The 27,335-nt window shown below is 42.2% G+C and overlaps 2 protein-coding genes across 3 annotated transcripts in view; one reads left to right on the top strand and one right to left on the bottom strand.

Annotated features, from left to right (window-relative positions):
* The window catches only part of bmper (BMP binding endothelial regulator), a 31,605-nt gene extending 15,768 nt beyond the window's left edge, over nucleotides 1-15,837 (top strand). Inside the window, exons 4-16 of the mRNA XM_080767940.1 lie at nucleotides 609-691; nucleotides 1,882-1,972; nucleotides 2,340-2,422; nucleotides 3,268-3,367; nucleotides 4,074-4,183; nucleotides 4,810-4,944; nucleotides 6,245-6,349; nucleotides 9,463-9,508; nucleotides 9,939-10,102; nucleotides 10,573-10,774; nucleotides 11,469-11,808; nucleotides 12,317-12,447; nucleotides 13,216-15,837. Coding sequence (XP_080624066.1) covers nucleotides 609-691; nucleotides 1,882-1,972; nucleotides 2,340-2,422; nucleotides 3,268-3,367; nucleotides 4,074-4,183; nucleotides 4,810-4,944; nucleotides 6,245-6,349; nucleotides 9,463-9,508; nucleotides 9,939-10,102; nucleotides 10,573-10,774; nucleotides 11,469-11,808; nucleotides 12,317-12,447; nucleotides 13,216-13,397 — 1,772 coding nt within the window. The 3' untranslated portion in view covers nucleotides 13,398-15,837. The remainder of the gene's footprint in view (nucleotides 1-608; nucleotides 692-1,881; nucleotides 1,973-2,339; nucleotides 2,423-3,267; nucleotides 3,368-4,073; nucleotides 4,184-4,809; nucleotides 4,945-6,244; nucleotides 6,350-9,462; nucleotides 9,509-9,938; nucleotides 10,103-10,572; nucleotides 10,775-11,468; nucleotides 11,809-12,316; nucleotides 12,448-13,215) is intronic.
* Nucleotides 15,838-16,598: 761 nt separating this feature from the next.
* eaf1 (ELL associated factor 1) lies at nucleotides 16,599-27,275 on the bottom strand. 2 transcript variants are annotated; one of them, XR_013964318.1, is made up of 7 exons: nucleotides 27,021-27,275; nucleotides 25,525-25,619; nucleotides 25,204-25,340; nucleotides 24,141-24,319; nucleotides 22,034-22,252; nucleotides 18,105-20,349; nucleotides 16,599-18,070 (listed from the first exon to the last, which is right to left on the bottom strand). XR_013964318.1 is itself a non-coding variant. In XM_080767419.1 (6 exons), the coding sequence occupies exons 1-6, from the start codon at nucleotides 27,121-27,123 to the stop codon at nucleotides 20,300-20,302; spliced, it is 783 nt and encodes a 260-aa protein (XP_080623545.1). In that variant the 5' UTR covers nucleotides 27,124-27,275; the 3' UTR covers nucleotides 18,016-20,299. The 2 variants fall into 2 exon arrangements, 1 of the variants encoding a protein (XP_080623545.1); XM_080767419.1 differs by having other exon boundaries at nucleotides 18,016-20,349.
* Nucleotides 27,276-27,335: the final 60 nt, after the last annotated feature.

Here is a 27,335-nt window from a genome sequence, read left to right as displayed (position 1 = left end):
ACTAAATAAAAAATAAAAATCACACCCGTGTGAAGTAAGTGGTGCAACTCCGTGTGGGGGTCCAGACCCGCAGGAACGCGCCCAGGGTGCCGGCGAGCCGCCTCATGTCCCAAACTGTTGAGAAATGACAGAGTTACCATGTGGGGGTCCCTGTACTGTACTGTACTGTACTGTACTGTACTGTACTGTACTGTACTGTACTGTACTGTACTGTACTGTACTGTACTGTACTGTAATGATACACATGAAATCATCATATATACAATTATACACTTAATATGTATGTGTGTGTTAGGCTGCACAACAGTGACACGTGGTTTTGAAAACCAACCAAATGCAATTTCCATGCTCAGACACAGGTAGCCAGCCAGCCAGCCAGCAGGCACACACAAAGCTACTTAAGGAAGTGGTTGCACCACTTAAAAAGACCTGCAAAAACACACACTCAACATAAAATGATAAAATAATCAGAATGAATTATTTCCCATACTATGCCACATCCTAGTTTTAGGCTGTTCTCCCCACACTCTTTATTGTTGACCTTGAATATTGTCAGTTTTCTTATTTTTTTGGATGAACTGCTAAATGATTCTCTCTGTCTCTCTCAGGTTGTCAGCTGGACGGGAGGTCTTACAACAGCTCAGTGTCCTGGACCAGCCCGGCCAAGCCCTGCATTAACAGGCGCTGTCAGGTCAGTGTGTGTGTGTACTGCGTTTTGTGTGTGTCTGTTTGGCTGCTAATGTTTAATGTATACATAGACAGGCTAGTGGGTTTGTTGACATGGCCAGTTGGTTGATGTTCCAGTGCTCTTCTGCATGGCTTGCTAACATAATCTATGCTTTTGTCACTTGACATGCCTGTGACCTTTTTCGCTCATTCATCCATTTGTGTGCACATATGTATTATGTGGATATGTTCAGAATGGTATGTTCCGAAATATCACTGGTTAATCTCCTGCTTCATTCATTCTCGTGTCATCCACCTCAGCAAAAAATACATAACGCTCAACCAGTCAAAGGGTAGCTTTTCTAACACCACTATGGGAGGTATGTGCACACATACACTGATAACTTCACCCTGCGTCATTGATGCCCCCGGTATGGCTGGATGAACGGAGAGAATAGAAGCTCTGGCCTCAGAGAGTTTTCGGTTTGAATCCTGTGTGGATAGGCGAGCAGCTGGATGTGTTATCGAAGCTCATTGTCATTCAATTTTAAGTCAGGCGCACTGCCATTTCAGTTTGGACGTCACTTTGAAAAGTCCCAGCTTCAGACAAAGACGCCAAAGAAAAGATGAGGGCATCCTTGAAATTCTTAAAGAAACAAGCTTGTGCGGATTGTGTGGTTTGTTCACGTATGTGTAAGCACCACCAGCCACCACACGTTTGTGTGCACATATGTATTATACGTGGATATGTTCAGAATGGCATGTTCCGAAATATCTATTGATTAATCTTGTGCTTAATTTTCCAAGACATCAGAGCTAAATATGGACATGAGTTTATTGATTGAGCTCACTCTTTGTGATCTCAAATCAGTAAACTGAAAAAGAGGAACTTTACGTTTGCTACATGCTTGCCTGTCACTTTTGGAGCAACAGAAAGCTCCTGTTGTATGAAGTAAAGGGAGTTTGTATTGTATGTTGTATATTATTTTAATTCATTGTAACCTTTTAAAGTTTTTATTCATGGGTTTTCGATTATTGTTTGGATCTTTTATACAATTGTGTCAATAAAGTAACCAACTAACTGGAAGGTCATTTGTGAAGGAATTTAGAGGTTTTAGACCAGTTATTATGGTTACCTATATATCTTTCAATGAAATGGACTGCCATATCATTGAAAGATTGCAAAATAAGACTATTCTTTTGTGGTTGTGACAGGAAGGTGTCATCACAGAGTCAGAAGTGCAGTGTGTTGTCCACTGCAAGAACCCCAAGATCCACCCTAAGAAGTGCTGTCCCACCTGCCCTAGTGAGTACACCTGGACCACACACCAACTGAACGCTGTTCAAAGCCCTGCCATCGTCAGTGTTCATTTATTCATTTGTACACTCGCAGAGTTAAATGAGGATGTTACTGTGCAACGTCATGTCTGTTCTGGGAAATATGTTTTGCAGCTGTAGCAATAAAACTACCACACGTTCCCAACCCTAACCCTGAACAAAATATGAAGAAAAAAGAAAAAACAACAACATAAAAGTCATAATAAAATTGACAATGGAAATTGATGCATCCACAGTCCCAGCCAAGTCTACTTATTTCACAGTGGGGGTGTATTGCACACGCACACACACACAGATCCCAGATCCTTGTCATAATGTGTGCGGTCATCTTTTAGGTTGCATCTTTGAGGGTCGTCTGTACAAAGAGAGGGAGGAGTTCAGTCCAGAGGGGAAGGCCTGCATCAAATGCACCTGCACTGTGAGTGTCAATAATTCTTAAGCAACAGATACATCACCTGTATGCCTTTCCTATGCCTACACACTCAGAAAAGTCCTATATTTGTGGTACAAAGATTTAAGCCATTTGGTTACATTTGTACACTGTCAGAGGTAAATGAACACAGCTACTTTTACTGAGGAATGGATATTACTGTATCACAGTTTAAAAAAAAATCGACTATATTCATGTATGTATTTTTTCATTTCCTTCATCCATCCTATCCCTTCCTTCAGTAAACAAAGCAGAGAGGTGTCAGAGGACACACGCTGTAAAATCCTCAGTGTTGTGTATCCATTTGTATCATAGAGAGTGTGCACCTGTACCCTTAGGGGTCCGTTTTGGTCACATTCTGTACACTCTCGGAGCACTGAGGCTAAAGACTTGTTAACACATTCACACCTAGCGGTGGGAAGAAGTGGCGAGAACCAAACACTTTATATAGTACATTATGCAATGTGCACGCACGCATAATATCACTTAATTAGCCACAGGTGAGACAACCTCCTCGCCTGCTGCACCAGGCTGGCGCCACCCCCTGTCCCAGTCACACCCCACTGTCATTAATTTCTAATTGTACAACAAACCTTTATGTAGAATCCTTTATGCACAGCAACAGCAGAACTAGATGAAGCTATGCCGATGGTTGGGTAATAAACCAGAGGCGACATTTCAGAAAATAAATAGGGGATGGCACAAAAAGTTACCACTTGTACCACTTCTTGCAGACAAGAGAATACGTGTCTATAGGTTCATCTACAGAGGATGTCAACATCCCCTGGGACTCCAAATGATGCCCCTGTATTAAAGTATGTGTGTTATTCCAGGGAGGGCGGACCCTATGCGTGCGTGAGGTGTGCCCTGTCCTATCCTGCCCTGCCCACCTCAGCCACACCCCACCTGGGCAATGCTGCCCCCGATGCCTTGGTAAGTGTCCGAGTTTACAGCCCTCTTTGAAGGACGCTAAAGCCTGATTTAATAACTCACGCCGTGCAATGCACAGCGAAACATGTCGAAACATGGCGATACGTCAAGCTTCTGCATGTGCCATTTATGGTGCACGGCGCCAGCACACATTAAAGTATACTAGAGTGGTGCCCGGGGGGCCAGTGCACGTGGGAGCCTGGGAGTCTGGCCCGGGCAGAGGCCTTGTGATGTCAGCTGTGGCCCCGGGCAGAGGACTTTTGTGGCGGTTCTGGACAACTGTGGGTCCGACCGACACCAGGCACTGCACTCCCTGTGGGGGTGTGGAACATGTGTATCGAATTTGAAGTAGGTGGGGCGAGCGGTACTCCAGTTAAGTGGATTACTGTACAGACCTACAGAAGTACACACACACAGAGACTTGGTGCATTTATAGTTAGATTTTGACAAACACTAACACTGCAAATAGTAGTAATTGTAGTAGTAGTTTTATTTTCGTCATTAAAAGAGAAAACACATTCATACAATGCCTGCATTTGTTATATTTGAAAAAAATAGACCAATAAGCAATCCAAAAATGTGACATACTATAACACTTTCTCTCTCTCTCACTGTCTTTATGTCTCTCTCTCTCTCTCTCTCTCTCTCTCTCTCTCTCTCTCTCTCTCTCTCTCTCTTCGTGTCCCATTCCTTCTCTTCCCCCTCCCAGGCCAGAGGAAGGTGTTTGATCTGTCGTTAGGTAGTTGTCTGTTCCACAGTGAGGTTTATGAGAACGGAACCTCCTTCAAACACGACAACTGCACCACCTGCACCTGCAAGGTACAGAGACAGAGATTCACTTTGCTGTTTGCTGTATTCTCGCATAGCCGAACAATCGGATATCTTCGACTATCTGTTTGGTGTATTCTCGCATAGCCGAACAATCGGACATCTTCGCCTATCTCCACCTGCTAATTGCCGGGATGCATTTAACGCAAGACCTGAAGCCGATTCTACAATTGCCTTCTAAATCAGTAGTTCTCACACTTTCAAGATTTTTCTAATTTGAATGGCTCCACCTAGATTAGGAAGGACTGTCCTCTGTCCTTCACATTGGTTCGGCAAAGCATTCTTTTTTCTCAGAATCGTTACTAGTAACATCTAGCTCACGTAGAACATCACCAGACTTATCAGTAGGCAGAGATCTCTGAAAGTTTGGCTACGCAAGACTATATTATGTTAGTTGTAGCTTGGGTCAGTTTTCTCCTGTCACACAGAAGGGTTTTAAAGGGTAGTGGACAATACTGCCTCAGTTACAGGCCAGGGGGGGGGGGGGGACGACGACGACAATATAAGGCAATCACAGGAAAGTTAACCCGTCAACATCATGACTCACACCATCTGCAACTCCGCCCGGAATAACCTTTTAGCCCTCTGCCTTTCTCCCTGGTCATCTGCCTTCCCAGGATTCCACTGTGGCGTGCAAGAGGCGCTGCTCCCGGCCAGGAAGTTGCCATGGTGACCAGTGCTGCGAGGAGTGTCTGTCCTACGTGAAGGTGGAGGAGGTGAAGTACTGCCGTGTCAGGAACAAGATCTACAGGGTGAGAGGAACAGCAATTATCATGTCTGCTGCTTTAACCACTTTGCCTAAGTATTTTTTCCCTCTACACCAAATCTCTTCGCCGAATATAGCCGATCTACAAGTTTACAACGTGTTACATTGTGAGCTTGTACCTTTTAATTTTTTGCTGAAAAAATGGCCACTATGGGGACGCTCGGGTTCATGTGGTTAAAGTTTGGACAGATGATGACACGTGACTGGGTGGGTGCACTGGGTGGGTGGTGCAAAAGATTAGGAATAGATACATCATCAGCCTTGTCAGTTATTATTTTATTTTTATTTTTATTTGAGTTATGTTTTGTCTCCTTTTATTGTAAGTCTCTTGTTTGTATGTTTTTTGCTATTGCTATTGTCCGATCTGTAATTTTCTGGTTAATCACTACTGAAATGCTTTTATGCCAAAAATCATAATAAACAGATGTTTAAGGAATAGATACATCAGTGGTTCTGAATTTGGCTTTTTTATTGAGGTATTAAAAATGTCTTAAAAGTCCTTAAATTGTCACTTCACTGTCATTTGGGGACCCCCCACTCAAAAAAAAGGAAAAAAGAAAGAAATATCATCTGGGGACCCCACTGGGACTCCCGACCCACAGGTTGAGAACCACTGGTCTACATTATTGTGTGTTGTTTAGCGTGCAGTCAAACGTAATGTGGAATGGCTTAGGGTCGACGACAGAGTACAGCATCTTGCAATGGTCCACAAGATTCGATACACCACCAAGATACCCATGTACCTGTCTAGATACTTCCTTAATGTTAACGAAGTCCACACCCACAACACCAGAGGGAGTGCAACAAACCATGTACAACCCAGATTCGGCACAAACAAGGGACTAAATTATTTTCGCTCCTATGCCACCAAAATGTGGAACGCCCTACCAACAGTCATTAAGACATGCGAATCCCTTGACTCCTTCAAAACCGCTCTCAAAGGGCACCTACGGACAGCTGCAATTCGAAACTAGCCCCCGTAAAATCTGAATCCCCCCCACCCCCCCCTCCCTTTTTCCCCTCACTGTATAAGTTTCTTTTCCCTTTTTACCTCCTTTATGATGAAATCCTGTTCTGTTCTTTGACTATATAGAAGTGTCTATTTGTACGTCTTTAAAAGTTTTGATGAATTGAACATGGTGGACCCTCTTGTAAACAAGTGTAATGCTTAATTGGGTCGTCCACTCACAGTTAACAGTCTTTGTATTGAGTTTGTGCTTGAAATGTACTGTAATTCTGCAAACTGTTAATAAATATTTCAATCAATCAATCAATCTCTCTTTCAGGAAGGGGACATGTGGTCATCGGTCAACTGCACCCTGTGTGCTTGTGTCAAAGGCAACATTGAGTGCCAGCCCAAGCAGTGTGTACCCATCACCAGCTGTCCCTCGGTGAGTGACGAGTCCACCACCCACGTTGTTCACGTCACTTCCTCAATGTTTTGGACGGAAATGTTTGAATGAGAAACTAAATAAATGGTCCAAAAAGACCAAATTCACTGGATTGTCTTTAACTTCACAGACATGAAAGACATTGAAAATCCTGATTAACAGGCAAAGCGATCATAAAGAAATCAATCCTTTTACCCAAAACTTCACAGCACCAGATGAGGCGTGAAACAGAACATTTTCTTTAAAGTACAAACAAAACCGACTGGATCACGTTTTAGTCTTTTGATGAACTGGTTTGAATCTTTTCCTTTGGGCAGAACAGAATCTGTGGATGTGTGTTTTAATGCAGTGACGTGTTTGACTTGAATGAAGCGCAGTGTACGCAGCCAGAACTGGACTAGGATCTGCGTTTTAGTGCAGTGCAGGGTTTTACTTGAATGAAGCGTGGTGTGCGTACGCTGTCAAACACTTTGAGTAATGTCAGAAGGAGGCGGGTTTACATGCACCTCACCTGTTGTTGAGGTGAAACAGAGGTTGTCTGTCGCTCCGTGATGGAGTGGATTCTTGAGTGCCTGGCTGTCACTAAGTGTCAACGTGATCCCAGTTCACACGCTTCCAGAGCTTCCTCACCTGTTGCTTCTGGTCATCAGAGGCCTGCCGTAGGGGGTTTTCTTTCCCCCTTTGTTTGCTTTCTTTCTTTCTTTTTTAAAGTATCAAATCGTCAATGTCAGGTGGAAGCCTCGTATCTCCAAAACCATTACTTTTCAGGGGTAAAAGATTACCTACATTCCAATGGATCCAATGTACAGTAGTTATTATTATTTAGTCACAAGCTCTTGTTAAAGGACGACTTCACCACTTTTCAACCTATCTTCTTATAATTGGTCCTCGCTAATGTTCATGATAAAATAGCAAGTTTCTTCTACGTAGTCTATCATAGGAGGGCTGTGGGCAGTTAATTGTGCCTACTAGTGACATCATCATTATGCTGATTTTTTTGTTGTAAACTAAACTTTTTAGCTTGGATTCCCCATCGATGATGTCACTGGTAGGCAGGTTTCTGAACTGCCCACAGCCCTCCTATGAGACACAGACCGAGTAGATATGAACGTTAGTGAGGACCAATTATATGAAGATAGGTTGAAAATGGGTGAAGTCCTCCTTTAATACTTGTCATTGTTTCAATATTTATAAAAACCCACGGACACACTTAACAACTTTAAAAAAGAGTGAAAATAGCAGCATTACAAGCTTGTGGATCGGTTATTTTTTTGCCTGTTTACATAAATAATAAAATAATATGGAGATAGCAGGTTTCTACCCGACAGTGACGAATCTGGTCATTAATCTGGTCCCACACTATACTCACACCTGTCATGATTCATAGCCATTGTACGGTCACAAATTAACATGAGCTTAATCCGGCAGGTGGTTACACACACACACACACACACACACACACACACACACACACACACACAATCTCTCCCATGTTATCATAACAGGCCAGTGTCTACCGTTTCTCACAGAGTTCATGCTAGATGAACGGACCCTATATCGCCCCTCCACAAGCACACACACACACATGCATGCATGCATGCAGGCACGCACGCGCACACACACACACACACACACACACACACACACACACAAGCAGGCTGCGGTCAGGGACCGGTCATCTGAGCGCGGGTCCCTGAGACAGCATGTCTCCACAGGGCCCTTTGTCTGTGTGATGTTTGAATGACAACGGAGAAGAGCTTCCCTATATTTAGGCCCTTGAAAGACAATCTCTCTCTCTCTCTGCGTTGCCAATCTCTCTCAAAAGGCCCTCTTCAAAGAGGGAACAGCGATTGTGTGGAGGTAGGGACACCGTGTGTTTGTGTGTGTGTGTGTGTGTGTGTGTGTGTGTGTGTGTGTGTGTGTGTGTGTGTGTGTGTGTGTGTGCGATTGTGTGTGCACGTGGGCTGCCCTGAAGCAAAACAGAGGGTGTGTGAAAAAGCTCTCTGATCTGTTCTTCTGATGGAAGTTGAAACATATGCTCCGCCCTGCGTGCACACACACACACACACACACACACACACACACACACACACAGACACACACACACAGTGTCCTATTACACAGACAGCGCTCAACAATCAGCTGTATGTAAGGGCCTGTATCAGAGTCTTTGTGGCTGTGTCCCTGTATGACCGGGGCGACCCCGCTGTGTCACACTGATCAGTCTGTGTCTGAATCTATCGCTACGCCTTCTGTTCCCTCCTAGTCCGCTCCGATCAACCTGTTCCCTCCTCGCCCGCTCCGATGAACCTGTCACACTGGTCTGCACACACAATGATGCTATCTGAACTCTCATCTGCTCTCAGCCCGGGGCCGTTATCAAATGGACTCTCTTCATGTCACTCCTCTCTCTATACAGTAAAATCTGTACGGATCCGCTTGGCTTTTGCACACGCTCAGTGTTCAAATAACTTCAATAGCCATTTCGTCACTATCGGGCGGAAACCTTCTCCTATCTTCATATTTCAACTGTTTTATGTACATTTCATGTACATTTTCAACAGTAGTGAACATATAGCCACAAGCGAAAGTCAGAGTTACAAATAAATAAATGGGCTCAACTGCAGTCCCCAGTTTTCAGAAGGTGGCACACCTGGTTTCTGTCCCAGTTCATTTTCCTTTGATTGAGGCTCAGCAGCAGGTTTGAACTGGAAGCACACACTTGAGACCTTCACACGTGTTTCCAGTTCATAATAATAATGATAATATGGTCCCCAAGCCATGGGGCGTTTTTTTGTCACTGTATATTTGCACATACAGTATGTGAAATTTGTCCTCTGTATTTTATCCAGCCTATGAGCAGCCGTTAGTTGTAGCGCTCGGGGAGCGAGCAGTTAGGGGTTTGGGCTCTATTTTCGTCAGTGCCTTACCCCTTATCCATAAACTTCTTTATCTTTTTAACATTTAAAAATTGTTCAACTAGCCGATCTACATCAACACGTTGTGAGCTTGTATATCGGCTATTTGAGCTATTACAAAAAATATCTAAATAGTAAAGGGAAAAAAAGCGTTTCTAAATGTATTTGTATTCATGTTTGTGTTATCTCCCCCAGAACAAGATCCTGAACCGGACTGGATGCTGCCCAGTTTGCACTGAAAGTGAGTAAGTTTTTCCCCTGGCCTTCACTTCCACTGTCCCCAAATCCTTAAGTACAGCAAATTACAAATTGATGTCTAATGATATATCTGGGATTTCCCTTCCAATTTATTTTAGAATCCAAAATGGAGATGGTTTGGCCATATGTGTTTGGAACATGCCAAAATAGTTCCTTGGACTCTTTCTAATTTGGAGTGCACATTCAGTCTGTTGCTAATGTTCAGCGTACCATAGAAAGACATTACACCATCCTACAATATTATAATGATAGTATGATGTAAATATCCAAGTATGATAATGATAGAGGTTAAATTACACTTTATTACCCTTCAACAAACCCATTCTTTATCATGTCACTTTTTCTTCTCTTCTCTTCTCTTCTCTTCTCTTCTCTTCTCTTCTCTTCTCTTCTCTTCTCTTCTCTCCATCCAGAGCCAGGTGTGTGTACAGTCTTTGGCGACCCCCACTACAACACCTTTGATGGCCGTACGTTTAACTTCCAGGGTACTTGTCAGTATGTTCTGACCAGAGACTGCGGTGGTGTCTCTGGTGGCCCGGGCAACAGCAACCTCAACAACCCCGACTCCAGCTTCACGGTAAGGGTGGGACATAGTGTTGATTTGGACAGCTAATGTTTTATTATTTTACTTATAATTCCCTTTAGTTTTAGTCAGAAATTAGTCATCTGAAATGTTTTAGTTTTAGTCTAGTTTTGGGCTATATTCAGAGCATGACACCTGCAGACAACCAAGCATGAAATGACTTGTCTGACATTTTAGTCTAGTTTTTATTTAGTTTTTTATTATAACCATAACTGTATCCACTTCAGCGCTATATACATTTCGGCCATCTGAAAATAGCTCAATCTAAAAGCTTGCGACATTAGAGTACTTTTACTTTTGAAGCCAATACTTTTGTACTTTCACTCAAGTAAGTGTTGAATTCCAGACTTTTACTTGTAACAGGGTACTTCTATATTGCAGTATTGATGCTTTTACTTAAGTAAAATATGTGAGTACGTTTTCCACCACTGGTGACCTTCATCATTCCCCTCCATCACCGACAGGTGTTGGTGAGGAACGATGCGAGGCGGACGCGCTCCTTCTCCTGGACCCAGTCTGTGGAGCTGCGCCTGGGCTCTCTGAGTCTGAGCCTGCACCAGCACCTGACGGTCCGGAGGAACGGCACCCGCATCGCCCTGCCGTACCACGGCCCCGGGGTCCACATCGACCTGGATGGATACCTGCTCAAACTCACCACCATAGCTGGTAGGTTACGCAAACACACTGGAGCACTTTACCAGCCTCATGTAGCGATACTAACGTTAACGATACTGTGTGGATAATGGATATTAGTCTCATCCCTCTCAGTATTAGATTTTCTTTTTTGCAATGTCCCGCCCCATATTTGCATACTGGGCCCTGGTTGGTTAATATAGGCTGGTTCCAGACGAATCTGGTTGGCTCGTCACCACTTCGGCCGTGAAGTCCTCCCACAATTTTCCTTTTTTTTTTATCCCACGATTTTGCAACCCGCTTTTTTCACCCAGTGTCAATTATCTAATGTAATCCTGGGTGCTACACTTCCTCTACCAACCTGGGGGCCCAGCGGACTGACCTCATGCTTCCTTCCATGAGGTTCCATTTGTTGATCTGACCCCCATGCCAAAGCGCCAGTGCATGCCCAGCAGTCTGCCGTCACGCAGATGCAGGCGGATGCGTGTGCGCGACCTCGCCCTTTGGGGCGTCTTTCAGGCGGATGCGTGTGCGCGACCTCGCCCTTTGGGGCGTCTTTCAGGCGGATGCGTGTGCGCGACCTCGCCCTTTAGGGTGTCTTTCAGGCGGATGCGTGTGCGCGACCTCGCCCTTTAGGGTGTCTTTCAGGCGGATGCGTGTACACGATTACACGATTATTTGTGGGAGGCGTAAAATATGAGGTTGTTCTCCGTGTCGTCTCCCCTAGGCCTGGAGATCACATGGGACGGGGACAGCTTCGTGGAAGTGGTGGCTGCCCCTCATTTGCGCGGCCGCCTGTGTGGCCTCTGTGGCAACTACAACGGCCACAAACGCGACGACACCATGGGAGGTGACGGACACTTCAAGTTCGACGTGGACGAATTTGCCGAGTCGTGGCGTGTGGAGGGCAACGAGGTGTGCTCCCAGCAGCCACCCCGGAGGCCCGCGTCCTTCCTGTGCTCCGGCAGCGTCAAGGTCAAGTTCCGCGCCCACCGAGAGTGCCAGAAGATCAAGTCGTGGGAGTTTCAGAAGTGTCACCGCGTGGTCGACTTTGCTCCCTTCTACAGGTTAGAATCAAAGTTTATTATGGTGATTACTATCTATCTTATGTGAATAACAATTATTTTGTGAGTCTATAGATTTATTGTTATTCCTTTTTATTGTACTTCATGTTATGTTCAAGTGCTGTCATGTTGGTGTTTTACTTCTTTTTTATTTACTAGAAATTAGAACAGTAGAATCAAGGGCTACAGTCCTGCCAGAATACATAAATAGGCATTATTTGGTTTCATCACACTTTTATGTGGTTGGACGATTGGTTGGACGATTTTCATTGCAACTTTGATTTACTGGTGAGACGATTTCAAATCATAGAAATTCACCAACCCAAAACAAAACAGGCTTGAACAACATTTGCTATTGTTCACACTGGAATAACATGAGCAGGATCAAACATGCAGCACAATGCATTCGCAAATTCCATTCCATCACAGAGCAACATATTTAATGGTCCAAATGTAGTGCAAATAAAAACAAACAAAGACTGAACTAAACATGTTTGATGTTGTTTTCTAGGTCCTGTGTCACAGATATGTGCGAGTGTCCAGTACATAAGAACTGTTATTGTGAGTCTTTGATAGCCTACAGTCGAGCCTGTGAGAGAGAAGGAACGCCTGTCCTCTGGAGAGCTGACACAGCTTGTATGGGTGAGTGACAATGCACAGGGATTAGTTAGTAATCGGGGTTTACGCATTTTTTCATGTTTTCTTCCCCCCTCGTAAATTAATGCCCTACTTCATCATATGACAGTGTCACGCAAAAGTAGGGAAAATAGCCGATCTACAAGCTCACAAAATGTCGTATTGTGATGCATTGAGCTTGTAGATCGGCTGTTTTTTTTAATATAATTATTGAAAGTGTGAAAGGTGATTAAGTACCTATATTGTCCTGAATATAAGACGACGCATTTGTGGAAATTGACATTGAATGTCAAATAGTCTTTTAGGATATTTCCATTGTAAAAGAACGTAGTCTTATATTCTGGCCAATAGGGTCTTAGTTTTGGACCATTTAGGTTTCCACCTGAAAGAGACACTACATAGAAAAATAGGGCCAATCGCTCAATAGTTGAGCAGGATGTGTGCTGTGTAACAGCATGGCTGTCGAGTGTCGACCCCACTGAATAGCATGTAAATATACATGAATCGAGGTAGCGAGCACACACCCTGCTACTTAAGGCAAACCTTTTTGTTGATATGCCTTAGTCGCATGCGGAAATTGCCAATCTACAAGCTCACAACATGTTAACTTGCGACGTGATGTGAGCTTATACAGTAGATGGGCTAAATTCAGCATGAGACACTAGTGCAAGTATAAAGCAGGCTTTAGTGTCACTTAAGCGGAAACATCTTGTATACAGAGCATTGAGTGACTGAATATTAAAACCTCTTATTTGCTTACTTCCCTGTTTCCAGCCACACAGTGTAAGCATGGTGCCGTTTACGATACCTGCGGACCAGGCTGCATGAAGACCTGTGACAACTGGAATGAGATTGGGCCGTGCCACAAGCCCTGTGTGGCAGGCTGCCACTGTCCTGCCAACCTGGTGCTGTTTCAAGGCCGATGCATCAAGCCCACATCCTGCCCTGGTCGGTGACCCTAGTAGCCCGACGGGGGAGGGGAGATGAATTGGGTGGCACACCCAGAGTCAAAATTCAAGAGGCCAAAACTTGCTGAAGGGTCTATTACATTTAGGGGGTATATGGGGCGATAAAACACTCATTCTGGTAAGAAACTCAGGGTCCATATTATTCCAATGGAGTGCATTATGCAGTGTGGTGGTGATTTAGAGTGAGAGATACAGACTGAGGTGTTGGCCTGAAACTCAATGGAGATGCCGTATCCATCCTGACTGAGGTACATGGGACTATTCTGCTGATTTTTGACTCGTCTTGTAATATCACCTAGTACCACAAGAGGGTACCAAATCTCAGATACCCCACAATACCATTCACCACCACAGGGGGGGCAGAGGTAGGTTGTTTCTTTTGTAGAAATAAGAATCATTTCAGTGGGAAAACTCAGGGGCCTTATTGAACATTTGGAGGCCAAATCATTTCGAACGGCCATCCAAGGAATGTGCGAGCACACTGCCAAGGACCCTCAGGAAAATAACTTGGCTAACAGACTTGTTTTTGAGCCAATATGTCCCCTTGATCTCTCATAAACTGTAATAAAACAATAACTCATAAAATGTGCATCTTGAAAGGGCATGTTCAAAGTGCCAACAGAAGGGATAAGCGCCACAAAGCACCATATTGAACCACCCCGTGATCTCTCTTGCATCATCTTGGGTCATTTTATACTGTAAACTCATGAGATTTATATGAAAGACAGCTTTTGTATTATTGTTATAATTATTTGATGTTGATATTGTTAATTTATATATATATATATATATATATAGCTATCAAATGACATGTCGTAGCACGAGCCAGAATCATAAATATAATTATGTTATAAATGATTTAAAGGGAAAAAAAAGCTATTTATGTATTTGTTGTGTACATTTGTGTTATTATTTGAAGAGAGAAACACCCAAATGTGACTCAGCTATTGCACCATCGCAGGGAAAAAATGTACTGTATTCTGCTGTGTCCAGGTTGTTGTGGTTGTTCTCAAGCTGAAAGTGTTCCTCCAAATCTATCTCTCTTGACTCAAAGACATTATTCAAGAAAGACCAGCAATATAACCTTTCATCTAATTCCTCCTTGACTTCTGTTCCAATCTGTTCCAATCTACTATAATTGGGTGTGAAGATCCAATTTCCAGACAGCCAGAAACGAAACCCACAAGGGGAAAGTAAATGAATACTGCTTTCCCACTCACTAACCGCCGTAAGGTCCTTGGCTGTGGTTGTTCTGGCCGTCTCCCAGGAGTATGTTGTGATAGTCCGGGTTCTATCTTTGTAAAAAGAACAGTGGGGGACAGTTTCACACCCACTTAAGCCTTATACTTCTTCGTATGACAACAAATAGCGAGAATAGCCAGACAATGGAGATAGCAAATCGACAATTTATAATTTATGAAACATGTGGTTAAATAGTCATATTAAACATAAGATCAGACAGTCTACATTTCCATAAAGGAAATCCATGTATTTAGTTCAGTCTGCCCAGATGCAGGGATAGAACATATCCCCACAGGAGATAATACAGGGAAAAACTAGAATAATTGCCAGCTACAGCAAGCTCTCGTTTATGAACACCCATAATCAGTTTGTGTGCCGTAGAGTAGGCAGCCAATATGGCTTCACGTTGCTAGTAGAGGTGGGTGAACATGTTGTCCAGACGCTTTTCAAGCAGCTGGCAAAAAGAATGACCAGAGCAGGAGCATATCTTTCTCCTAGCACCCTGGTTGTTACTGTATGAAGGAGACACAGAGGACTGACACAAAGTAAAACTACGATGGCATATGTGCAAAATACAACATTTCACAACACCTAATAGCAAATTATGAATAAACAAATCAACAGGCAAAACAGAAAATACTGAACTTTCTGGAAAGTTATTCACCAGGCATACACCACAACTATATTTCACAAAACAAATGAGCAACTCAGAAAAACCAAATTAGTAAAACATAAAACATAATTTAAAGCAAATGATCCACTAAACATTTCATAAGACAGACAGGATGGGTATGTACAGCGGATCTGATGTCCCTTGCATCTATGCTAGTGGAGATCATAACTGGTGAATCATTTGTGAATATTTGTGTATTTAATAATTCTATTTTGATGTAAAGAACATAAAAATAACTGTTCAGGGTAAAACTGGAATAACTACAGAGTGGAAAATATTCTTAAAGATATACCATAAAGCATTGTATTGTATTGTGCTGTATTATTGTGTGCATCAATTTCTGGTGTCTATGAAAGGGTACATTATTATAATAATGTACATTTTCATCAACTAACCAAGAGGAAACCACAAACAAAAACAACTTCACAATGTCTTCTGTATGAATGCTTTAAATTAAAACAACCAGCATACTATAATACCATATTTAGTATGCCAAATTACTTTTTGGTATGTCCGAAACGTAGTATAGCTATATATACTGTAGTATGTGAGATGCATTCTAAATTCACCACAACACTGGTGTCCTCCTTATGTCATGTAATAGTGTTGTAACAAATGGTGTTTCTAATGAGTAGTCATGAAAACGACTTAGTTAAGTAAAAAATATCAATACTGCAATAGGCCTATAGAAATACTCTGTTACAAGTAAGTAAAAGTACTCATGCAGAATGTCCCATAGACATAGATATGTATAGACATATTTTGAAAATATCTCACAATGCATCGCATCAGGACACATTGAGTGAGTTTGTACATGATCTATTTTCAAATGGCTGAAATGTAATCAGTATCATGACAGTATCATGGTCACTATCATGTCAGTATCATGGTCACTATCATGTCAGTATCATGGTCACTATCATGTCAGTATCATGGTCACTATCATGTCAGTATCATGGTCACTATCATGTCAGTATCATGGTCACTATCATGTCAGTATCATGGTCACTATCATGTCAGTATCATGGTCACTATCATGTCAGTATCATGGTCACTATCATGTCAGTATCATGGTCACTATCATGTCAGTATCATGGTCACTATCATGTCAGTATCATGACACATGATACATGCAAAATCTAAAAAAAACTAAACAAAAACTAAACAAACGAAGGTCATTCATAAACATTTCACTTTCCAACACTATGTCACTAAGGATTGTAACAACACCACACTCAATTCCATTTTCCATTTATTTTCTTTTTCAACTTTATTACAGAACACAGCCATTATATTTGAAATGTGTATTTAAAATACTGAAAACACACGCACGCACACGCACACACACACACACACACACACACACACACACACACACACACACACACACACACACACACACACACACACACACACACACACACACACACACACACATGCACGTGCAAACGCACAAGCATATAATACAGTAATACACAATATAACAAACGATGAACTGGAATGTATTTACACACTTTTAATGCACTTCAGATTTGTCAAATCTATTCACAACATAGCACTAAAAAAACCTAAGAATTAAAGCACCAAATACAAGAGAGAGGTCTGAAAACAGAAATGGGTCACAACCGCAGAAGTACAGAATGCACTGTGTTTGGAATCAGGAAGTATACATCATTTACAGGTACTATATGAGTATTATGGTATAATTCGGACTAATGAAATCTTCATTCGACTGTCAGTGGATGGAGAGAACTTGATCTAAAGATACTACTGGAAAATTGGCAATTATCTTTATTTAATACTTAAAACAAAGCAAATTAGGTCAATATTTCAATATTGCAGGACCAGTTACAGGATACTCATCAATTGACAATTTGATGCAAGTAGCTTATTATCAATAATCTAAGGCTTTCATTCCAAAAGTGTATTTTGGGAAATTTCCAATGTTCTTTCTTCTAAATAAAGGCAGATGATTACAGTCTGTTAACTCACAATTTCTTAAACAGAACATTTGTTTTGACAAATGTTGTGGTGGTCTGTAAATAGCCAATATACATTTTGTAGATTGGCTATTTTTGGTGCGTGACACACATAGCCTAAGTATAACTCAGGCTTCAGGGAATGACATCAGCATCAACTCAAATGTATAACACAATCTCAGACAAAACCAAATGGAATTAAATTACACTCACACCACGTAAATTGTAATGAGATTACATTTCTGTTCTGTTTAGCCAGGGTTCTTTTGAGTCTTTGGCATTTATTGAGAAAAGATACACTGACTAAAATGTGATAAAACCTTGCATGGCCAGCCCAAATCTCGCCCGCTCAGTTATGAAGTGGGCTGGCTTTGCCTAATAATAATAATAATAATATACACACAGTCTATACACACCTTTTACTTACACCTCAGCTCCAAGACTGGAGTGTGACTATCAGTTTTATATTAATTCAACATGGCAACTTGAAGTAGCCTCTCTAGTAATGCTGTAAAGTGAGGAACATAGTATTAAGTAGACCTAGCAAAGTTTGACATAAAAACCACATGGGTCATAAAAACATTAAAAAAAATAGAAGTCTGCACACTGTAACTTTGTAAAGCTCCCAGTCAAGGCTTTATTATAGATTAACGTTTCGACACAGTCTTCATCAGAATGTGTCTCTGTCGAAACGTTAATCAAGCCTCGACTGGGAGCTTTACAAAGTTACAGTGTGTGGACTTGTATTTTTGATACTGCCTTGTCCACTGTTGGTCCTGCACATAGAGTATATATAATAACTCTATGGTCCTGCACCTGGCCCTTCCATACAGTAGATGTGCCAGTTCTATTCTTTCTCATTAAAACATTTTCCCATTCAGAAATGTTATAGTTCACACTTTAGGTTACGTTATATATTGCGTGATAAAAAATAAATTAAAACAATACAGTAAATGGGATTTCAACCATTTTTTTTATGAACCAGAAGGCATGGCTTTTAACATCAGGACTTTGGTTCTCTATTGGTTAAAGTTGAGTTGCAGAGTTTTTGGCCAACTAGTAAGTAGCGCTACTAAGCAATGTAGAACACGTGATGTTGTTCTTCTCAAGCATGCACATGACGACGTACATGCACACAACGTGCATGAAGGGTTCAGGACTTCAGGTTTAGGCACGTTGTCTATCTAGAGAAGACAACGTCAAAGTTTAGTTGTCGTATGACACATGCACAATAGAAAAATAAATGATCTGGAGTATTACAGATAACGTGCATAGAGTTCACTCCTATATCATCTATTTGAAGAGCAGTCAACTCTTAATTGAGCTTGTGCTATACCCCAGGATCTTACTGGATATGTAAACCTTGATATATTCTGCTGCATTGCTGCATTTCAGGTTGCCATAACCAAGTTAGCAGAAAATAAATGGAACAAAATCAAAAGGAATTTGCCTGTTAATGTTGGGTTTTGAAAAGTTACAATAAAGATTACATTGGAGAAAGGATTTCATATCGATGCGTTGTTAACATTCTTCATTCTGGACTGGTACTACAGGTATATTATATTAGCTTGCCAACTTAGGAATGTTGGCCGTCAATCAAATGAATTGGAGCATGCTTCCTCACCAAGCGTTATTGTCATTGAAATGTTTTTATATAGTTTGGTGTGACACAAAGCTAGACAGAATAGCTGAGTAAGAACAAAGTGCTAATATTTTGTACGTCCTATTTTGTACGCCCCCCTACCTGATCAAATGTACTCTTTTAATGCCAATGACACATGCACAGGATAAAGGTGATGACAGCTTAAGTGCGTTACCAAATCCATCAGAAAACAAAAACACAAGTTACAATTAAAATGTAATGTCCTGTTCCTCCTCAATATTTCCCTTCTTTTATAAGAGATTTTGAACAAATCAGCCATTTATTTAGTTATTTCTTCTTTGTTAGGTAGAGAACTCTATCCATAAAATCCTCTCACCAACATCTCAAGTAAAATAATGAATGTCAGTCAATATTGAGACATTTCTTGGTGAAAGGGACTTACAGAAACATAACCTAAAGGTTGACATCCGTTTAATACTGTTTTAACCACACATGATTTTTAAAAGACTCCCTGATATGAGCATGGTGTTATGATCTCAATTCAATTTATTTAAAAGTAAATTCATAAATGAGTCATAAGTTATCTGCACCTCGGTTTTGAAAGGAAAACCTCCCATAGAGTGAAATATTTCACTCACTTAGGTCTGAGGTCCACAGAACCATGGTTACTGAAGTAACCTTCATGTTTACCACTCCTACCAGTTGGTGTTTCTGTCTGCAGGATTATGCCAGACAGAGTGGATGTAATAATCCACGCCTGTGGACTAGCAGTGATACAATAAACAGCATTCTACATTTTCATGGGCCCCTTTTGGGGCTACCTATGAATTGCTACCAATGATTTCTATGATCACAATGAAGTGATTAAAACCTTCACAATTAAATGTGATTTAACCACATTAACCCTGGCATATTTGTGATGTGACATATTGTGATGTAAACTTGTAGATCAGCTATTTGCACTAATAGTCATACAGAGCTTAAGTGGTTAAATAGTATACCAAGAGACACATTGTGGGAGTGCAGGAGCAATAGATTTTAAATTCCTTACCCTCTCGCGGAGACGAACAGCAAACTAACATCAGAAGATACAAGTTAATAAAACTGCAGTACAGAAAATATGTATGCGCACTCTCATATACATTTCCCTAATTTACACAATTTACACAAATTTTTTCTTTTCTTTCTTTCACAAGTAAAACAAAAATATACAGCTAATAAAAATACACTCTTAAATCTTCGGATTGGCCAACTTTTAGGAAATACAAAGAAAAATGAATAAAGTCAAACCAAGATGTACAGCTGGTGTGGGTTACCATGTCAACGGAAAGGGTGAACTGCACAGAAGTAAGACAGCAGAGATATGGTGAAGAGGAGAAGTAGGGAGAGGGGTTCAATCATCATCACTGTCGCTGCCCGACTCGCTCAGCTGCAGATCGTTTCCTGCAACAGACGGACAAACTTTCTAATTGCAGCTCATGGCAGAAACAGCTTTATATTTTTATAGTTTTATATTTAACCCATTCTGAACGGGAACCCGTTTTGGTGTTGGCATCATGTCATGCTTTATCTATTGAAAAATAGCAGATCTACAAGCTCGTAGCGCGCCACCGAGTGGCGCGCTACGAGCTTGTAGGTCTGCTATTTTTGAAAAATCGAAGAACGACTGGCATTTTTAGAATCTGATCTCAGGTCAGAATGGGTTAATCAGACCAGTGTGTGTCCAGTGGAAACCTCATATGAATCTGATCTCAGGTCAGAATGGGTTAAAAAGAAAAACATATCGTCGGAAGAACCAAATTTGCACATTAATACTTCAACACAACTTTACCCTTACAAACCTTTCCATCAGCATCAACAATTTCAATTTCCTTCCTCATTGCATTGAAAAAATGCTTTTCTTATATTGATGTTACGTGCCACGTAGGTAGGTTTCTCTGTAGGTTCTCTGTATTCCTCCCCTGTCTCTCCTTCCCTCTCCCCTCTTTCATTCTCTACAGGTCTGAGGTCCATAACCACCAGTGTGGCTGACTCCAGCAGCCCTCATTGGCCAGCCTCTGATTCCCTGGCTCCGCCTTCAACCAATCATACTCACCTGTGCCCTATAAAAGGGCTGTGTTGGGCTCAGTGCATGATCTCTCTTCACCAACACCAGTTTGTTTATTAACCTAGAGACCAAGAAACCTTGCTGTTCTCCTACTATATCTAGTGTGTATGCCCTGCCTTGGGACAGGTGAGACGGGGGCCCCTATACATAGACAACACGTAGGCTGAATCTATGTTAAACCACACTAGGTAAGGGATGGTTGCCACTTTTGTATTTATCCTCATTGGACAGTGTAGCTAGGCAGTCAGGCTTTTGTTTTCATGTCAGTCAGTCAGTTAGACAGTATTGTGTTCACCTTAGCTGCTTAGTTTGTTATTTTGGCAACATCCGTGTCCCCTGGCAGTGGCATACTATTGCTTTGTTTTATCTCTTCCTGAAGATCATTCCACAGAGTAATCTCGCTGACCGAAATGCACATACAGTAGTGCGGGCAAAAGCCTGTTGTAAATCTTCCTTCTTTATCCTTCAATTTTTTGTAGGTTCCTTGGAAGTAAATAATTCCAGACCTGTATGACGTATGATGACCTGTTTTCTATATGGCAGAAATTTGATGCTGATTTATTGGTGTGGCTTCGTTGAGGTGTCCTAGCCCCTCCTATGCCCAGCGTTGTGTGTCTCTGTGTACCCCATAGCGATGATTTGATTGGCTGAGGGCTTAAAAAGTGAGGACAGAAAAAGTGATCGGCCACGATCTCTGATGATAAGAGCGCCCCTCACTTCACACGCTATTTGGGGTCTGAGTTTATGAGCACCATAGTAATAGGCCAATGCATACAGTTCTACAACATGGTAACAGCATCTCTTGGTTCTCTTATGTCTCATCCACAGACATAGAGCTCAGCCAAACTAACTCGAGTTGGGTTTCTGAAGCTAGAAAGGGGCTGATGTTACAGAAGAATAAGAAGAGAGATGTCATTTGAACGATTGTTTGATTCAGCTATCATTTATTTCATACCTGCATATTTTGACCAATAATCATGTGGTTATATGGGAGTGTACGTGAAGGTCTCTTGTACTTACGGAGTGTGTTCATGAGCTGAGTGCTGCCCGGCTGCCTGTCAGCCCCTCCGTTGGCCATCGGGGGGCGGGTGGGGGAGGTCTGACTATGAGGTGGAGGGGCATTGTGCTCCGCATCACTGCTAGAGCTGTCATCACCGCTCCCAGACCCACTGGCTGAGTCTGAGCTGCTGCTGCCACTGCTGCTCATCTGCTCGATCACCTCCACCTCAGCACGCAGCTCTGCAGACCAGACAGTAGGGGGCAGCACAGAACCAGAGGCAGTGATGGGGTAGTTGAAATGTCATGAGGGTAAGAACAGCTTCCCAAATTAAAATATTTACAATTCTCAGTACTCTCACCAGAAGGATACCAGTAAGACACCCTGAGTGGGAGTGTACAGGGTTTGATGAGGGCCCAGGTAGGGTCGGGCCTCAATTTTCGGGCCTGTTGAGAACTCTAGTTCTTGCCAGCTGCTGGACGCGGCTGCGCTAATGACTGTGGGGCGGGCCTGTCTAGAGTTTGACTGGACAGGTATCAGTAAAAATGTAGACATCGAAGAGGAAGGACGGGTGGGGAGGGTCAACACATGGAATGGTCAGCTCCATATATGGAGATCTAAGGGTTTGAGGTCAGATGTAGAGTAGCTGGCCGGCTCCATATATGCAGATCCAGGTGATGTCTTCTCCATGTCACAAGGCGTGATGGACTGGCGACCATATATGGTGGCGTGACGGAGTCACTGGCAGGTTTTCACTTTTCATAGTAATCTGAGACCTAGTGGCGCGCTACGAGCTTATAGGTCTGCTATTTTTGAAAAATCGTGAAAATATTTATTTCAGAAAACTGGAGGATTTAGAAGATTTTTTTTAATTTCGACGTCAGGCCTAAATGGGTTAAAAAGATAATGTATGATGACATTCATCATACATCATGTTCATGATAAAAGGCACCGCTCACTTCACACAAGTGTGTCTATTGGAAGACAGGTTATTTTTCCATTTCCTGGAAAGTAACGGTTTTGGACTAAATTTGGTTTCCGCACGACAGGGACGATATCAAGATTCAAGATTCAAGACTTTATTGCCATGTCAACAGAGTTGATTGGAATTTGTTTCAGTGCACTAAAAACATACATACGATACATACACATATTCACATCACATAATCAGACAGAACACGATACAAAAGTACAGACATCATATGGGGGGGACCAATAAATAAGAAGAATGCAAAACGTTACAATTCATGTTGAATAAAAAAATAGCAAAGAGGGTCAGCATTCAAGAGGCGAACAGCCTCGGGATAAGTGCTGTTCTTGAAGCGGGAGGTATTGCACTTTAGAGACCGGAGTCTCTTACCTGAGGGCAGGGGTGCGAAAAGAGAGCAGGCAGGGTGGGAGGGGTCGGCGTCGGCGATCACCTTCTGCATTCTGCGCTTAGTGCGTATGGTGTAGATAGAGGAGACGGATGGGAGGTCGAGGCCAATGATTTTTGACGCTGTGCGTACCACCCTTTCCAGCCGTTTCCTCTCTAAGTCGGTGGTGTTTCCATACCACACTGTGACTGAGAAGACGAGGACACTCTCCACAGTGGCTCTGTAGAAGTGAACCAACGCCTCCCCAGTCACACCGAACTTCTTTAAGAGGCGTAGGACGTGAAGCCTCTGGTGGGCTTTACTCAAGATGTTACTAGTGTTAACTTCCCATTTCAGGGAGCAGCATATAGTGGTGCCAAGGAATTAAAAATTGTCGACCCTTTCGACAGGCTGGTCATCGATAACCAGGGATGGGGGCATAATCCCCTTTTTCCGGAAATCAAATATAATTTATTTGGTCTTAGCCAGGTTTAGGATAAGGTTATTCGAAGTGCACCAGTCTACGAGGGCTGCCACCTCGGCCCTGTAGGCTGATTCGTCACCATTTTTAATATAGCCAACGACAGTTGTGTCATCTGCATATTTAAAAAAAGAAACAAATTGAGAATGTGAAATAAAGTCATTGGTATAAAGTGCGAAGAGGAGGGCTGAGAGAACGCAGCCCTAGGGGGAGAGCATATGAAGCGATATGAAGCAATGACGGGTCAAATGCAGGCAAAGCCAATCATATAGCAAGCCACTGATCCCTCCTCACCTCTTTTGATGTCATCCAACTGTGGCTCTGGGGAGGGATTGTCCTTGGAGGGAGAGGGAGAGGTCTTGGCTCCGGCACCAGGCTTGGTCGGTGCTCGAAATTGAGAGCTAGGCTGGTTATTGTTGGATCGCACCGACTGCTGTTCGATCCTGGCCTGGATCTTACTGCTGCCCTCTGCCCTGTGACACAGAAATATGCCTAATGAATCCTCTGGTGCCGTGTTTCTCAGCTGCTATCACACTGGCACACTGAAGCCCCTTTTATACATAGCCCATTCAAGGGATGTTGTGCCATCATTCCTTTGTTGGGTTTATTTGTTCTGTGTATAAGAGAACAGGATGGGGAATCTGTGTAAAGTGCTCAGTTGGCAGAGGGGGAAAGGGGTATGAAGTCTAAGGTCTGCACAGCTATTTCTGATGACAGAAATATTTGTTGCTTGCACAAATATTCAACTAACATTACGCATCAATAAGTCACACTCTCTCTCTCTCACACATGCATACTAACGCAGGTGCATAAGAGGGAGTGGGACCATCTTTTTTGGGTGAGAATGTTGGTGAATGGTGAGACACGACTTACTCCTGCCCTTACAGTGGTAACCACAGATTTAACAACATGAATCATAGAATCCCTATTCTCTGGCTAATTGTTGTACAATGTGATACATTTTAGGTATCAGCTGGAAGCACTTATCCTGAGTGACATACAAGTAGGGCAAAGTCATTTAGAATAAGCTTACATTTTGTTTTCCATGTGACCTCTTTACTCCTTCTACATTGTAGCTGTGTGCAGGGTGACTTTTATCTAACCTCACAAGAGTTTAAAGCAGTTAGAGCACATTCACAACCAACAAGTTTAGTTATCTGCATCGAATCTCAGAAATCCATCGATCAGAGAACCACAGGATGAATTGCCCACGTATGAGCAAATAATGCACAGTGACAAACTGACAAATACCCCAACAACAACAACAACTTTGTCAGACAATCTTCTTCTTCTTCCTTACATTATGTCCTAATAATATGAATGTAACCTTTGGCCTGGTTTTCCTTTGATTTCTCACCTGGTCTTCTTGACTTGGATGCTGCTGCTCAGCTTCTCCAGCACAAACTCTCCAGTGTCATGGTTAATAATAAGCACACAGTCCTTCTGATATGGCCGTTTGTTCCCTTTGAATACCGTCATGGGTGGTGTGGAACCCTGGAACAAGGACAGTAAAGTATAAATGGACAAGTCATACACTAGACATTACAATGTTAGTTAGGGCTAGGCCAGGTTACATTTCCCAGGTGTAAAGACATGTCCTGTATTGTTTAACTCCAAAGACATCATCCAAAGTAGTCAGTGGACTGCAGATTAGAAAAACAAAAGTAGACATTCTTACTGGAATGTGCGGTAATGTTATGGTGACTTCATCCCCCTTTCCAACTTGCAACTCTCCTTCACAGCTTGTGTCAATAGATGCTGGTTTGAAGTCATCTGCAAAGGAAAGCCACGAGATGATGACAAGTCATAGATGAAAAATATTATATCCCAAAACCATATTAAGCATTTACGGGAAAAGCACTTTTTAAATAGATACACACATACATATACATATTAGCCCTAGACTGGCTGTGATATCACAATACATATCACAGCCATTCTAGGGCTTTCACACATACTTATATACAGTGCAGAATGCAGATAGATACATAAGTATAATAAGCATTAGCCCTAAATAAGCATAATAATATTGGATGTATCTGACGACTAGACTTCAGACTCAGACTCCTCCCACCCAGCAACCTATCTAAGAAATGAGATACAGTCCTGTCCTACTAGATGCAGATTTTCCCTAACCTCGCCTCACCAGGCTTTCCACCACCTCGGAGGAAAGCCTGGTCTCTATTTCAAAAGTCCGTATGATCCCGCCTGGGGCCGGATGATGTGGTTACGTCATGTTGTAGTATTGTTTTGTAGTCGCCAGACAGGATGAACAGGCGGCGACAACTTCCTTTTCCCTCTCAATAAAAGCTCTCGCTTACGAGAGCTTTTATTGCTTTTAATCAAACAGGAAGCAACAAACAGCTTCCTTTTTGTTGTAGGCAAACCATTGCCTACAACATGACGTAAGCAAATCATCTGGCTCCAGCCCGGATCATATACCGAAATGAAATGGTGCCCAGGCTAGATTTTCCCTAATAGAGAACCTCGTCCACTGCACATGCATGATTTTCCCATCAGGACAGGACAGGACAGGATTTTTATGAAACAAAAATTTGCAGATAGAAAGAGGATAATTCAAGCTTTTCGTACAGCTGCAATGTTGGTGAGTTTAACATTGTTTAATGCAATCAGACAGGACTTTTCTGTTTGGATGATTGTGCTGTCAAGGCCAGAAAGTAGTTTTTTGCCACTCAGTGGGCGTTCCCGCATAATTTACAGGTACGATGATGTCACACGCATACCCTCTATATTAACAGAGAGTCTCAGAAACAGGGATTAACAAGTCAGCAGACCATGTGGGTGGGTAAGTGTCTCAACCCACAGCTAAGTGAATTAACAAGAGATAACTGGCTGTGTTGTGTAACACCATGTCAGGGCAAGTATGTCAATAAACTTAAATGCAACGGATCTTTATTGGCATGAATAAAGGAAAAATGTTTTTTGAGAAGGTATATTATATACAACGAATAGCAGCAATCTTTTGCAGTCACTTTGGGACAAATATAGAAGCTCAAAACCTTTTAAATAGTATACAAAAAAAGCCTCGGATGTCAAATGCGTTTAATGGTAGCAGTAGTCCTTACGGTGGTTGTATTACATTGGCTAACCTTCTTTTATCCCAACAGTTCACAAATAGCCTACTGCTGCTTTTTTTTCTTTTTTTGCACTCACATCTGATTGTGTGAAATGAGGATTTTGGCCTCTTCTCAAAGCTCTCTCCGAGTTTCAAAACATGTTCTTCTTTGTCCAAGAGCGGATTCGTACTTCCATTCATTGCGTCGATAATATGTATAACATTCACATGTATCGGATTTAATTCGGAAAAAACGAACTATGCCGAGATAAAGTAGTGACAATTGAATAAAACGACAACTGCAGTTAAAAGTTAGCCTTCTGGCTAACCTTTAGCAAAACAATGCACTCTTCTTCACACATGGCCACTCCTCTTCCTGTTTTGTTCCAGTCATGAAATACCACCGGTGGATA

This window comes from Protomyctophum bolini (assembly GCF_963924005.1).
Source record: "Protomyctophum bolini genome assembly, chromosome: 7".
In the NCBI taxonomy this organism is placed as follows: domain Eukaryota; kingdom Metazoa; phylum Chordata; class Actinopteri; order Myctophiformes; family Myctophidae; genus Protomyctophum; species Protomyctophum bolini.
The sequence above is the reverse complement of the archived record's forward strand: the minus strand, read 5'-3'. Positions and strand labels throughout refer to the sequence as shown.